Raw genomic sequence first — 16,134 nt, 5'->3', positions numbered from 1 at the left:
AGAATCGATATCCCTTACCACTGATTACAGAGCTCATGGATCGACTCCAAGGAGCTAAGTGGTTCACGAAGTTCGACGTTCGGGAAGGATTTTACCGAATCAGGATCAAAGAAGGTCACGAGTGGATGACGGCGTTTAAGACGAAGTATGGACTGTTCGAGTATACGGTTATGCCATTCGGGTTGACGAATGCGCCGGCAACCTTTCAATCAGTCATCAACAACGCGCTCCACGAATACCTCGGAATCTTTGTTACCGCGTATCTGGACGATGTACTAGTGTACTCCAGCGGCACACGCGAAGAACATGTCGAGCATGTTAAGAAGGTTTTACGAAAGCTTAAGGAATACAAGCTATACCTTCAACCAGGAAAGTGTGAGTTTCACACGCAGGAAACGGAATTCCTCGGATTTATCATCTCAACCGAAGGAGTGAAAATGAACCCAAAGAAGATACAGACTGTACAGGAATGGCCAAAACCCAACACAGTCAAGGATGTTCAATCCTTCTTAGGATTTGCGAACTATTATCGAAAGTTCATCAAAGATTACTCGAAGATCACGGCACCCCTTACGGAGATAACAAAGAAGGAAATAGGTTTCAGATGGGAACAGGAACATCAGGAGGCTTTTGATCGAATCAAGCAGATATTCCTGGAGGCGCCGGTACTAGAGATGTACAGCCCTCAGAGACCCACCAGAGTCGAGACCGACGCGTCTGACTATGCACTCGGAGCTGTATTGTCACAGCAGTGCACGGATAAGAAATGGAGACCGGTGTTCTACCATTCACGGAAGTTCTCAGGAGCAGAACTTAACTATGATGTTCACGATAAGGAACTACTTGGAGTAGTCGATGCCTTTGAACAATGGGAGGTGTACCTGTTAGGACTCCCCGACACGATCGAGGTTTTTACCGATCACCAGAATCTGACGAGTTTCATGACAACGAAGAAACTCAATCGACGACAAGTCCGATGGGCTGAGACGCTTGCTCAGTTCGACTTCAAGATAACGCACCGCGCGGGGACGCTCAACGGAGCAGCAGACGCTTTAAGTAGAAGGTCTGATTTGCGCGAAGAGGGTCATAAGGAACCACATGACGCCTTACTTAAGACGATGCCCGATGGCAGTCTGAAGTACAACCAGCCGGAACTAGCTAAGGTAGCTAAGGTGGCCGAGCAGGTAGAAACGCTACAGCAACAGTGGCAGCAGCGAGCAGCCAGCTGGCAGTTCGAGCCCGACGAAGCAGGCTCCGACGAACTGTTGAACGACGAACGGGAGTACCGAGATATGGTTTCGAAGGATCGAACATATGTACCTCCACACATGAGATCGAGTCTCATACAGGAACTGCACGAGTCCACGGAATACGGACACGCAGGAATCGAAGAAATGGTTAGACGACTGTCTAAGGTGTTTGCGATACCACGTATGCGTACGAAGGTGCAGGAGATACTAGGCAACTGTTTGGCATGTCACCAGAACAAGCCCAAGAGACATAAGCCCTATGGCCTGTTACAACCCTTACAGCCGCCGTCTAGACCATGGACAAGTGTAACGATGGACTTCATAGTGAAGCTCCCGAGATCGTTGGAACCAGGATCAGCTCGATTTTGCGACACAATCCTAGTAATCGTGGACCGATTGACTAAGGCGGCAAAGTTTGTGCCTACGGAAGAGACTATTACGGCAGAAGAATGCGCGTACGAAGTCACCAAAGCATTAGTGTCAGAGCATGGGATACCTGAAGAGTTCATCACCGATCGTGATAAACTGTTTACGTCTAAATACTGGAATACATTCCTGGCGAAGTTAGGTGTCAAAAAGAAGCTTTCGACAAGCTTTCACCCGGAAACAGACGGCCAGACGGAACGAACAAACCAGACATTAGAACAGTACTTACGGATGTACGCCAACAAATTGCAGGACAACTGGGTAGAGTTGTTGCCGACAGCGCAATTGGCCTACAACAGCACGAGATCCACAACGACGAAGCATTCGCCGCACTACGCGAACTACGGATATGAGCCGGTAGCTCATCGAGATCCGAAGGACATTGAGAGTATCGCGGTAGGGGCAGACGACAAAGCGAAGCTTATGCGAGATTTGCACGAAGAATTGAGCAAGAACCTAGCTCAACGGAACCTCACGACATCCAAGGCAGCGAATAAACAAAGGATTGAGGGACCAACCTTTAAGAAGGGGGACAAAGTTTTCTTGTCACGACAAAACCTGAAAACTAAACGACCATGCAGGAAATTGGACAACCTCCGAGTAGGACCATTCGAGATCCTAGAGGAAATAGGAAAAGTAAACTACAAGTTGAAACTCCCACAAGGCATGCGAATCCACCCTGTCTTTCACAAGAAACTCCTGGAGCCAGCACCTCCAGATGCCGAGCTAGCAACGGACATAGAGCTCGAAGACGACGAATACGAGGTCGAAGAAATTAGGGACCTGCGGAAAATCGGTAGTCAGTGGAAGTACTTGGTCAAGTGGCAAGGATGGCCCGAGAGCCACAACACTTGGGAACCTGAAGGAAATCTGACGAACTGCAAGTCACTGGTACGTGATTTCCACCGGAGACAACCGGAGAAACAAAAGTCAACCCTAGAGCGGAGTAATCGGACTCCACGGGGAGAGAAAGAGGAAAAGAATAGTCAAAAGAAGAATCAAGAGGATCAGCCTGTAACCAGCCCGAATCAGCCAACGGTTCGGATAGCGGTGGTTCGACAACAGGAGGGCCCGTACCCCCAGGGGCTGAGCTCCCCTCGGCCTGCTCCTTCGCACGATCTTGGACGGCGATTATCGCAAGATCACGACGCGCAAAGGCACGTTTCCTATTCTTCACTTCCAGAAATTCTCGACGCAAACGAGACGACTCAGCTGCAGCTAGAGCTTGACGCTCTTCAGCCTGGGCCAACTCTAACTCTATGCGCTCACATTCGGCCTGGACTTCTTCCCACTCTTTCTCAGAGACAAACAAACTACACTCAGCGCCAACCGAGATACACCCAGCACAACGGCCGGAGGACGTTTCAACGAAGCAACGTATCTTCTTCTCCTCACAGCGCTTACAACGAAAATCCATTTCGACACCCTCCTCTTCAGCTCGCGAAGCACGAGCACGCTTCTGTTCAGTCGAAGTTTGAGCACGGGGGGCACGTTGTTTTTGGACCTTGGGCATGGTTAGGAAGGCTAGAGTCAGGAAAAGGACGGACACAATGGCCTGGGGCCCACCGACCTTATATGCAGCTGACGATTCAACACGCGGCGCGGCAAAACGATAATCCAGGGTATCGGGACGATACGCCTAAGAGGGGGGATAATGTTACAAGTAACAAGAAGGATTCTCTCCTTGACGAAGGGATGGAGGCAGGGAGCCTATGGACGTCCACGTCAGAAGGTAATGATCAACGCGGGGCGTAGATCACGTGACTTGGCATCTCGCCAAGAGGTAACATCCCGCCAAGAGGGCAGATGCCACAACATCGGGAGATGCCAGGGACATCTCGAACATCTCAAGATGCCAGGGCATTTGGGAGATGTCACAGATGTTAGGACTAGAAGCAATGAGGATATAAGGATGGATGGATTTCATTATTTACTCTCGTTGTGGTCAACTCAAATTGTACTTTCTTACTAGTTACTTAACTTCACAAGATTGATACTTGTTAGTCTATTCGATATAGATTAGGAATTGTCAACCTATTGTTACTTTCTATACAAGCACGCCCACTCCACTGTATCGCCAGACAAATACCTCACGGCGCTCTTCACACCATCTCACTCACCCTAACCCGGATCGAGCTTAGAGAAGTATCAGCACCAAACCCCGTGTAACATTATAGCTTAAGCTTATTATCTTAGCTTAGAAGTAGATTTTTTAAATTTACTTTTCTTAGTTACTAGATCTAATTTAGGGATTATAAAGCTATATTACTTTAGATAGCTTTACTTAGCTCTTCTCTAAATAAGTTCTAATTTACTCTTTTTATATTATATCTTATATAGTTAATAGAGCTATTAACTAGGTTCTTTATTATCTAGATTAAGAAGAGTATCCTATAGTAGTTAGATTCTATTTCTATTATTATTTACTAGTCTTTTACTTTTACAGCTAGGTCTAGTATAGTAATAGTTAGATTTAGTATTATTTCTCTTAATTAGTGTAGTCTAAAGAAAGTAGCTATTCCTAGTATATTAAGGAGGCTAAGATTCTAGTCTTCTATCTAATCTACTAATAGCTAGCTATCTTAGCTAGTTTTATAGCCTAGGTCCTACTAAAAGTAGTACTTATTAGCGTCTATTAGTAGTAAGGTAGATATTAATAGCTAGGTATTAGTAAGTAATTTTTAAAAGGTTTTTATATTTTTTATATTTTTTTAGTTAAATACGTTATAGATATTAAACTTTAAGTATTCTTCTTAAATTATAATAGTAATAGCGTTAGAGTTAATTATTTTCTCTAGCTAGCTAACCTCTACTATTAGAGATCTAGATATATAAAATAGAGCTCTTAGGTAGAGATTTAGGTCTATTATTAAAAAGATTTAGTAGAAGCTTTAGTAGGCTATTAATTTTAGGGCTTTATATTTATTACTACTAAAAGGTATAATCTATAGCTCTTAGATTATAATAATATCTACTTTAAGTTTAATTACTAGTTATAGCGTTAACTCTATAGTGTATATACTTTTATTTAAGTTTATTTATAGTACTTTAAGGTTTTCTTCTATTATTTAATTAATAGAAATACCTTATAGTCTTTACTATTAGTAAAGTAGAGTTATTTATAGTTTTTACATTTTAGTAGGTGTTACACGGGGTTTAGTACTAATACTTCTCTAAGCTTAATCTAGGTTAGAGTGAGTAAGATGGTGTAAAGAGCGCTATAAGGTAGTTATCTAGCGATATAGTAGAGTAGGCGTGCTTAAATAGAAAGTAATAATAGGTTAATAATTTCTAATCTATATTAAATAGACTAATAAGTATTAATCTTATAAAGTTAAGTAACTAGTAAGAAAGTATAATTTAAGTTAACTATATTAAGAGTAAATAATAAAATCTATCTATCCTTATATCCTTATTACTTCTAGTTCTACTATTCTATCTATCTTATCTTAGTAGGATAGTTGTAATAGCGCTGCTATCCTATTATACACTACTATCTTAGATAGCTAGCCTTAGCGGGATAGTATATTACGTGACCTTGAGCCTTACAATAGTTATTCTGTTTATTAGGATCCTAAGTGGCTTTCTAACTACTCGTTGTTATACCTAGGGAAAGGATCCTTCCTACTGTTACTTATAATAGTAGGGTATAGTTATAGGCCTTTCTTTTAGTTTTATAAATACTATAGTTATACTAAGTAGTTAGGTAGTTTTCAGCGCAAAACTAGTAGCTAGCTAGGTTTCTACACCTACTATAGTTATATCTAAATCCTTAGTACTTACTATATTATATAGTTAGTAGGATTTAGTAGTATTTCTCCACCTAAAAAGACTAGCTAAGAATTGTTATTCTACTACTAATCTTCTTTATTTCTTCTTTATATTTAAATGTAATTATAATAGAGCTTATTTACTTATTCTTCTAGCTTTTAGATAGCTAGTATAAGTTACTAATAGTTATTTAGTTCTTATTATATATTAGGATTTCTATATAGAGTAGCTAAAGGTTTTTAGCTCTATTAAAGGTTATTAGAACCTTATATACTATAAGCTTAGTCTAGAACTCTAGTAGCTAAGCTTTCTTAATTAAGAGCTAGCTTTACTATATATTAACTTACTTTAGAAGAAATTCTTCTAAGTATTCTTCTATAGTTATTAGAACAAGGTTATTTCTTCTACTTATTAAAACTTACTAAATAACTAGGCTAGTAATACCTACCTTTTAGAAGGCTTAGTTAATCTTATTTCTAACTAGTAGAGAGCTAATTATTTAGCTATCTTCTAGTGTAACTAGCGTCTAGTAGTAAGATGCTAGTTTTTTAGCCTATTATACTTCTTCTTTAGCTATACTATTATCTAGGCCTAGTTTAAGTTATTTACTATAATAGCTACGTATAAGCTTTAGGCTAGTTTTTAAGTAGGTTACATAGCTATTAGTTATGCCTTATTTAAGGCTGCGATCGTTACTTATTTAAGTATCTTTATTACTTACTATAAGGCGTTTGCGAGCGTAGCTAAGTAGTAAGCTAGTTTAGTAGATAGCTTTTCTATAATTTAGTTAGCTACTTTACCTATTTTAGTATAGTCTCTAAAGACGTCTAGTAGCTCTAGTAGCTTATTTTAAGCTATATAAGATTCTTCTATTATAAAGGCCTAGAAAATTAGGTCTCTAGCCTAATATATTACCTATTTAGCGTTCTTAGTAATTAGTTTTAGGCTAGAGGTATTTTAGTATAGGTTTCTACCTCTATAAGTAGTCTCTAGTAAGAAATTAGTATATTACTTATTTAGTAGTAGTATTAGTATTTTAAATACGCTTAGTGTTTATTAGTTTTAGGTAGGAGTGGCTAGTAGAAACTCTACGTCTATTTCTCTATTAATTTAAGCCTCTAGTTCTTAGCTCTCTTACTTATTTTCCTACGTATTTACTATAATAGTATTACTATTAGGCGGTATTTTATTACTAAGCTTTTTCTCTTAGTAAGCTATAGAGTAGTTTATATATTTTTATTTTTATAAGCAAGATATATTTAAATTAGCTACTTTACTAGCTTCTAGCTCTATAGCGCGTAGACTATATAACTGTTACGACCAGCCTCAGAATGTAGAGGGCATCTCGTCGTTGTATTTGTTTAACGAGTAAACTACGAGATAACGGGAATGCCGTACGAAAAGGAATCACGTGACGAGTCCTACAGATCCTACTCAGGCTTGGCGTGCTTCATGCACTAGGACTCACTAGGACCACGTGACCAGTCCTACCGATCCCCGTAGTCCCCCAACCCTTTGCTGTCACTAGGACTGCTAGGACACTAGGACTGCACAAGTATATAGCATTAGGCATTGAGCCCTTATGGCTCGATGTGTTCAACTTAAGTTTTGAGTACAAGTACAATACAGAGAGTTATTCTACTTGCACGTTACGTCCAATATTGCACCCTGCCGCTCTATCTGCGAAAACCAACCAACAAGAAGCTTGACACCAGAAGTCTTATATTACTTCCACTCGAGCTATACTCTTAACACTTTGAACACCCTCACGATGAGCGATATTGCAATGGACACCCCAGCCGCTTCCCAGACCGGAGGAACTGCAGCCAACGCCTACAAACCTGACCTTTACCATGGCGACCGCAACAAACTCGAAGCCTGGCTCCTCCAGGTCGACCGTTACTTCCACTTAGCCGGAGACAAGATTGACGAAAAAGACAAAGTCGTCTTAGCCACTAGTTACCACAGAGGTGACGCAGAGAAATGGTCCAACCCCATCATTAGACGATACATGGACGACTCTGTTGACGACAACGAGAATGCTAACCTAGTCGAAGACTGGGATGCTTTCAAAACCAAGATGCGACAAAACTTTTCACCCTTCAAGGAATCCCTAATCGCGGAACAAAAGATTCAGACCTTACGCCAAACCAGGTCTGCCGCTGATTACACGACTCAATTTCAGCAGTACGCAACGAACATTGAATGGGACGATAACGCTCTCATGCGCATGTACCGACAAGGCCTCAAGCCAATGGTGCGCAGAGAACTCATGAGAAGTGGAGCCAACGTCACCAACCTCAACGAACTCATAGCAGAAGCTATTCGACTCGACAATGAGCTATATGAGCTCGCATTGGAAGAACGACTATTCAACTAGGGAACGCGCAACCACGACAACAAGAACGATCGGCCCCGACAACAGCATCACCGACGTTCGCAGCCCAACCAGGGACGACAAAGGAGCTATCAGCCTAGGACACCCGGTGCATACGCGACTAATGGATACGAACCCATGCACCTCGACAACATGAATCAAGGAAAGGGACCTAGCAAGCCTCACCACAAGAAGAATAAGGACGACAAGAAAAAGATCAACTGCTACGCATGTGGCAAGGAAGGCCACATAGCACGCAACTGCCTGAGCAAGAACAAGGTCAAACGACACCTTAACGTCCTACACCACAAATCGGAGCTAGATGACAACGAATCATGGAATGTTATCACCCGACCAGAGATCACATACCACCCAGACGATACGGAAGTTATTAGCGGATTAGACGACCTAACCCTAACTACGTCTGAGGATACATCTGAAGCTGAACTAGCCAGCGACGAGGAATACGAGACGCCAAACGAGGAAGAACGACACCTCGCGTCCAAATACGAGAAGATGGCACGATTCCAGGAAGAGAACAGACCATCGACGCCCTACGTAAAGAGGCAAGACAGCGCGATACCAGACTCACCCGAGACCCATCCAAGAGACAACCCAGCAGAAGTAGACAAATGGATCAACGCACTATCCACGCTACTTGGACGACCCAACAAGGCCTACAACGATAACAAGACACTACTCGACAAATACAACACGCTATGGCACCTACGATCAGACATCGACTTCTACCAGATCGAGACAACTCAACGACTGCCAACGTACACACACATCACGGCCAACATTACGAGGTTAGAACAGGGACTCACGCCCCAAGGGGTAACACGAGTACAGAAGACGCAAGGACGGAACAACTCCTGCGAACCTGTATGGTACTGGTACGACGCAAGGAACAGAAACCACGCGAGTATATCATGGACCGCGTGTACGCATGACTACTGCCCAACTCACTACTCAGACAAGGGAGGAGCTGGATGGAGCCCACAGCACGCTAAAGGCATGCCTAAGTGCAAATGGCTATGGTACGAATGCAAGGACGACAGCTGCCCATCACATTTATGGGACAAGCGTGAGAAAATGCACTTTCCCGGTAGAACGGACTGCCAAAACATTATTCAGATGCAAACAACACACAAAGTGCAGTACCTAGACGGTCCCTCGATGGAATGTAGGGAAGACCAATGGTACACATGCCTCAGCAGCGAATGCGAGAAGCATGCAGTGGCAAAAGACTACTACGGATATCGACAAGAAGAGTCTTTTTTAGGCTAACGACAGGGCAACAAGGCCCCTCCAGGGAAATCAACGTACTAGAACCCCTAGGATTGATAAAGCTCAAGACGAAGCTTGACGGAATACGGATGCAGGCACTAGTGGATTCAGGATTACAGGCAAACTATGTTTCAGCGCACGTAGTAGCCCGAGCCGGACTCGAGGTACAACGGAAACAACAGCTATACCCACTACACGTAGCCAACGGCGAGCCAATGCCAAACGAAAACGAGATTACACACGAGGTCAGACAAGTGACACTCAGCATCCAGGAGCATGTGGAGGAAATTGACCTAGACGTCATCGGACTAGCTACCCACGACATCATTTTAGGACTCCCATGGCTTAGGAAACACAACCCGCGGATCGACTGGAAGTCGAAGGTGTTTCAATTTGAGTGCTGCGGAACGGACGCAACCGCAAGCCAGCCTACGTATCGGTAGAGTTCGATGGTAGATGAGAGTAACATTGCCAAGCAGTGCAATAACGCCGAGAAGAAAGCGTACTTGAAAGGTAGTTCCCAGGATAGGAAGCCACACTCCGCAGATACCGAAACCAGGCCAACGGATCACGAAGCGAGAGGAAGGGAGAACAGCGCAACTCCAGAGTTCCCTGAACAATACAAGGAATACGAACATCTATTTCAGGAAGTGGTAGACGAAACAGCGTTACCAGAGCATAAACCCTGGGACCATGAGATAGTCCTACAGGAAGGAAAGACACCGACTTTCGGGCCCATATATCAACTATCGGAAAGAGAGCTCAAGGTACTAAGAGAGTACATCGACAAGAGTCTAGCCAAGGGATACATACGACCATCGAAGTCACCAGCAGGATATCCAATTATGTTTGTACCAAAGAAGGATGGTACGGATCGACTATGTGTCGATTATCGGCGACTCAACGACATCACAGTAAAAAATCGATACCCACTACCAAACATTACAGAGCTCAGGGATCGATTATCTCGTGCGAAGATCTTCACGGCGCTAGATCTCCGAGATGGATACCACCTTATCAGAATGAAGAAAGGTGAAGAATGGAAAACAGCATTCAGAACTCGATACGGACATTACGAGTATCTAGTTATGCCATTTGGGCTTACGAACGCCCCAGCAACGTTCCAGGAACTTATCAACGACGTACTTAGGCCATACCTAGACATATTTGTTATCGCCTACCTGGACGACATCCTCATCTATTCAGAAGATGAGAAGGATCACATAAGACATGTGAAGACAGTACTCGAGGCGCTAAGCGAACACAGCCTTAGACTCAAGCTGAAGAAGTGTGAATTCCACAAGACCAAGGTCGACTTCTTAGGCTACACAGTAGGAGTCAACGGAGTACAGATGAGCGAAGAGAAGATTCAAGTCATCAAGGACTGGCCGACACCAACCACAGTTATAGAAATCCAATCATTCTTAGGATTTGTAAACTTCAACCGGCAATTCATTCAGGACTTCTCGAAGATCGCGATACCAATGACACGACTTACGCGCAAGGACACGCCGTTCGTGTGGAGCAAGGAAGCAGACGAAGCCTTCAACAAGCTCAAGACAGCATGTATCACACCACCATGCTTTAGGATATTCACCCCAGGCGTACCAATGAAGATTGAAACGGACGCATCAGACCTAGCCCTAGGAGGCTGTGCCAGCATACTTATCGACAACAAATGGCACCCAGTAGCATACTATTCAAGGAAGTTCTCAGGACCAGAAGAACGATACGACGTACACGACAAAGAACTACTAGCTATCGTAGCATGTTTACAGCACTGGAGAGTATACGCAGAAAGCTGCTCAGAACTCACGATCTACACGGATCACAAGAACCTAGTACACTTCACGACGACGAAGGTACTCAACCGAAGACAGACCAGATGGGCTGAACTACTAGGACAATATAAGTTCAAGATTGTCTACACACCAGGAAAAGAAAACGGAAGAGCAGACGCTCTCAGCCGACGACACGACATCGCAGGAACTAAGACGATAGTCGACAAACCCATACTCAAGATCAACAAAGACGGAACATTAGGACCTGTACAAGAACTCAACATTATCATGAAGATCGGGAACGACGTACCCGAAGAAGTACAGCAAACCATCATCGAAGAACATCATAACGATCCTGTACACGGACATCCAGGAATCGCCAGGACGATGGAACTCATTCAACGGAATTACCAATTCAAGGGCATGAAAGACAAGGTTACGGCATACATCGCCAAATGCGCAGAATGCCAAAGGAACAAGCATAGCACACATGCACCATACGGAGAGATGCAAGCTTTAGAACTGCCGCAAGAACCGTGGGCAGACATCTCTATGGACTTTGTCACAGGATTACCAGCTTCAAAGGATCCAACGACCAAGGTTACCTACAACGCGATACTTGTTGTAGTGGATCGCTTTACAAAGCAAGCAGAATACATACCATTCAGGAACGACTACACAGCAGTGGACCTAGCACACATTATCCACGACCGGATCATTCGACATCACGGAATACCAAAGTCAATTATCAGCGATAGAGACAAACTATTCACATCCAACTTTTGGACGACGCTACTCGCAGCAATCGGGACTAAGAGAAAGCTATCGACAGCCTACCACCCGCAAACCGATGGACAAACAGAACGAACAAACCGAACAATGAAGACATATCTCAGAATCTACGCCAATCATCAGCAAGACAATTGGGTACAACTATTACCTATGGCACAGATGGCATACAACAACAAAACATCAGAAGCAACAGGCAAAACACCGTTTTTCGCCAACCACGGACGACATCTAAATCTCTTTGCCAGAACATATCCAAGTTTGAAGACAGAAGCAGCCATCGCAACGGCCGAACAACTTAAGAAAATCTACGAAGAACTACGAGAGTCACTCGAACAGGCTCAACGCCAAAGCATTTCCTACCAGAACAAGAAAAGAAAAATGGCACCTCAGCTAAAAAAGGGGGATAAAGTATACCTACTCACGAAGAACCTTCGCACTCAACGTCCAAGCAAGGGACTAGACCACGTCAAAGTCGGACCATTTTTAATTTCCAAACAAAACGGACCAGTTACTTATACACTCGACTTGCCAGCCGACGCGAAGATACACCCACGATTCCATATACGACTATTAGAACCAGCAGACCCCGAAACGCCACTACAAAAAACATTCCATTACGAACCTAAAGAGGAAGACGAATTCGAAGTCGAAAGAATTATCGCACACCGAATCAGAAACAACGAAACTGAATACCTAGTTAAATGGTTAGGATACCCAGACAGCGAGAACACATGGGAACGAGAGACGAACCTCACGAACTGCCGCCAGCGCCTGGCACAGTATCACCAACATCCCATAAGAAGGACCAATCCATAGTAGCCGCGCCCAAAGGAGCCTCCGGGTTTACCGACGCAACCTTGGAGTTGAACTCCTCCAACTTCTCAAGGGCCTCCAACTCCTCTACCGTGGCCAAACCACGATCAAACATCTCCTGCTCCTTCCGACGCAACAATTTCTTTTGTTTTCGAAGCCGCGAAAGCTTCTCCCGCGCCTGCCGCGCGCGCGACAAGGCCGCCTCAGCCATATCCTCTTTAACACGGAGACGAGCTTCCTCCTCATCTTCTAACTGCTCCAGACGAGACATTTCCTTATCAATTTTCGAAAAATCAGGCAACGGTTGATTCTCCGGTTCACAACTCGTACAGTTCGCACGAACATAGTTCGCACACTTTTGGTTAAGAGAAGACATCTTGCAAGGCAACCGCTTCCTAGAACAGCGAGAACAAGAAACTATAGCGAGGACCCCAGTGGACTCGATGCGGTCGGCAAGACGATGACGAAACTGAGCGGAACGAGAAAGTGGAAGAGAACTCATTAGGAACACGATGCGCACCTAGATAACGCGGGGCAAGCCCAGTTATAGCGTGCCACCACGCCAAAACCTAATAACGTTAGCGCAACCAACACCACACCCCCGAAGACGCCGTGCTTGCTACACTAAGCCCGTTACGGACGGAAGTATCCATCCCCAAGTGTTCCTAGAAACCAAGCGTTCCTAGAAACCTAGCATTTTCAAGAACAAAACGCTCGCAGAAACCTCCCGCTCCTAGGAACACGGCGCTCACACAAACGCCACGATAACAGCAACCCTCGTTTACAACAACCCACCTTTCCTAGCAACAATCTATTTCTACAAACACCCTATTTACGGCAAACACAAAATCAGAGTAACACACCCCTCTAACCCTAGGCCACACGTTGCCTCGAGGACGAGTTATAAGAGGAGGAGGATAGTGTTACGACCAGCCTTAGAATGTAGAGGGCATCTCGCCGTTGTATTTGTTTAACGAGTAAACTACGAGATAATGGGAATGCCGTACGAAAAGGAATCACGTGACGAGTCCTACAGATCCTACTCAGGCTTGGCGTGCTTCATGCACTAGGACTCACTAGGACCACGTGACCAGTCCTACCGATCCCCGTAGTCCCCCAACCCTTTGCTGTCACTAGGACTGCTAGGACACTAGGACTGCACAAGTATATAGCATTAGGCATTGAGCCCTTATGGCTCGATGTGTTCAACTTAAGTTTTGAGTACAAGTACAATACAGAGAGTTATTCTACTTGCACGTTACGTCCAATATTGCACCCTGCCGCTCTATCTGCGAAAACCAACTAATAAGAAGCTTGACACCAGAAGTCTTATATTACTTCCACTCGAGCTATACTCTTAACAATAACTTAGCTCTAGTTATAATTAATTTCTTAGGATAGATTTATATATAATAAGCTAAAATTATACCTATTCTAGAAAACTTAAAGTTAGTATATAGTGCTATCTTTATTATATTTTAATAGAAATTAAAGAAATAGTTAAATGACTATCTAACGTATTTACTATACTACGTATACGTATAAAGGTCTTATAAATACTAAGTAACTATTTAGTATATTACTAAAATAAGCCTAATATTATACAGAGTCTAGATCTATACTTCTCTAGCTAGGTCCTACACTATAGCTAGTAAGCTTTACGCTAGTATTCTATAAGATTATCTAGTAATTCGTAGTAGAAAAGAGTTATAGATATAACTAGAGTTTAATAATACTAATCTATTAGATAAACTAATATATAACTCTTTTATAAAGTAATAATACTAGTAAGAAAGTATAATTTAAGTTAACTATAATAAGAGTAAATAATAAAATTTATCTATCTTTAGATCTTTATTACTTCTATCTTAGTACTCTCTATTCTCTCTTAGAAGTATATTACTATAGAAGTAGTAGAAGTATAATTCTCCTAAGGCTACCTATACTCTCTTTCTTAGTAGATGTATAGCTTTTAGTAAGAGCGCCTTATTACGTAACTACAAGCCCTATAATGTTTATTATCTTTTAACGTAGACGTAGTTAACTCTTAACCTTATTATTCTACGTTAAGAAAGAGAATCCTTCTTATTACTTATAATACCTAAGAGATATAAGCTTTATAGCCTATTATAACTCTTATAGCTACTATCTAGACTTTAAATAAGTATAATAATAGACTTTCTAGTAAAGCTTTTAAAATTATAAGAACTAGAATCTAAATAACTATATAATATAGTCTTAGTTATTATATATTAACTAACTAAGAGAGTATCACACACACCAACTTCGAGTTTTCTAGAATAGGTGTAATACTAGCTAAATATATACAAATCTCTTATAAGAAATCGTTTACGACTACTTTTAAAGCGTGCATCTAGCGCGCTGCCGCGTAGTAGAGGGAAATACTAGTCTCTCTACAGCTATCTTACAAACCTCAAGAAAAATTTTCAGCGCACAGACCATCTAGATTAATGCCAACTCAAAGAGATCAGGTAGAACTCGAAGGTAGCGATCTAGAAGCTCGAGTCCAGCAGGATATAGAGCGAAGCTCTAGTATAGAGCAGAATAAGAAGAAAAGACCAGCCTCTACTAGCCTAGAAGAGGCTAGTAGAAGATCCAAGATGAGCGCTACTAGCTACACTCAGGAGATCGACGAGATGGACACGATCGTAGTAGAAGTACAAGGAACCCAAGGGACTGAGGAATCCTCACGCCCTAGGGATAGCACACCCCCCTCTACAATTAATGACCTACCAGCCGAGCCCACTAGACCCACGCACACCCGCACTAGAAGCAACTTCTCGCCTTTTATTGGCTCAACACTAAGGAATCCTTTCGCTAGCCAAAATAAGACGCCTAAGGCTACGACAGTAGAAGAGGCACTTGAGATAGCTAGAAACCTAGTAGTCCAAGCAGCTAGTCTAGCTGAAAGCAACCCCTCGCAGCAGACTAGCCTACTCGACTTAGTAGAAGTCTTCAGAGACTACACTGAGACAGGCCGAGTTAGTAGGAAAAACGCTGCAATTCTAGGAGATCAGATCTCCTCGCTTTCAAACGTCTCTAAGGAGCTAAGAGACAAGGTTCGTCGCCTCGACAAACCTACCCCTGCACAACCAAACCAGCAGGGTAACAGACAGACAGCTGCTCCTACGCAGCCTATATCGTACGCTGCAGCTGCAGCAGCAAACAAGGAGCAACAGTGGACTAATGTGCAGAAAAAGGCACCTCAAAAGGCTAAGCCTAGCCTAAAGGAGAGGCAGCTAGTCCTAGTCAACCAAGGAGGCCCCGCTGCCTTTGACGCCCTCAGGCTAAGAAATGCCTTCAACCAAGCCTTCACCGGGAAAGGAGGAGTGCAATCGCCTGTAGTCGCCTCAGTCACGCTATCCTCAAAAGGGAATAAGGTAGTCACTACCACGCCTGCCTTTACAGCCAACTACCTGCTGGAAAACCAGAGTATCTGGAAGGATCTAGTAGCCTTTAAGGCAGCGCAGCCTATTACCTCGTGGTTTAAAGTAGTTATTCACAAACTACCTACGAACCATGGCCTAGAGGTAATTAAGGAGGAGATTGAGACCTTCAACAAAGGCCTTAAAGTAGTAGGCAATCCTTTCTGGCTCACCCCTGAGTCTAAGAG

General features: G+C 43.3%; 1 protein-coding gene across 1 annotated transcript; it reads right to left on the bottom strand.

The window, feature by feature from the left end:
* Nucleotides 1-2,263: 2,263 nt before the first annotated feature.
* PSV08DRAFT_280040 (uncharacterized protein) lies at nt 2,264-3,192 on the bottom strand (the record flags this gene model as incomplete). The annotated part of the gene is made up of 2 exons (XM_066092550.1): nt 2,264-2,459; nt 2,556-3,192. The coding sequence occupies 2 exons, from the start codon at nt 3,187-3,189 to the stop codon at nt 2,452-2,454; spliced, it is 642 nt and encodes a 213-aa protein (XP_065949668.1). The 3' UTR covers nt 2,264-2,451.
* Nucleotides 3,193-16,134: the final 12,942 nt, after the last annotated feature.

This window comes from Bipolaris maydis, assembly GCF_028858645.1.
Source record: "Bipolaris maydis strain C4 unplaced genomic scaffold PSV08scaffold_3, whole genome shotgun sequence".
In the NCBI taxonomy this organism is placed as follows: Eukaryota; Fungi; Ascomycota; class Dothideomycetes; order Pleosporales; family Pleosporaceae; genus Bipolaris; species Bipolaris maydis.
The sequence above is the reverse complement of the archived record's forward strand: the minus strand, read 5'-3'. Positions and strand labels throughout refer to the sequence as shown.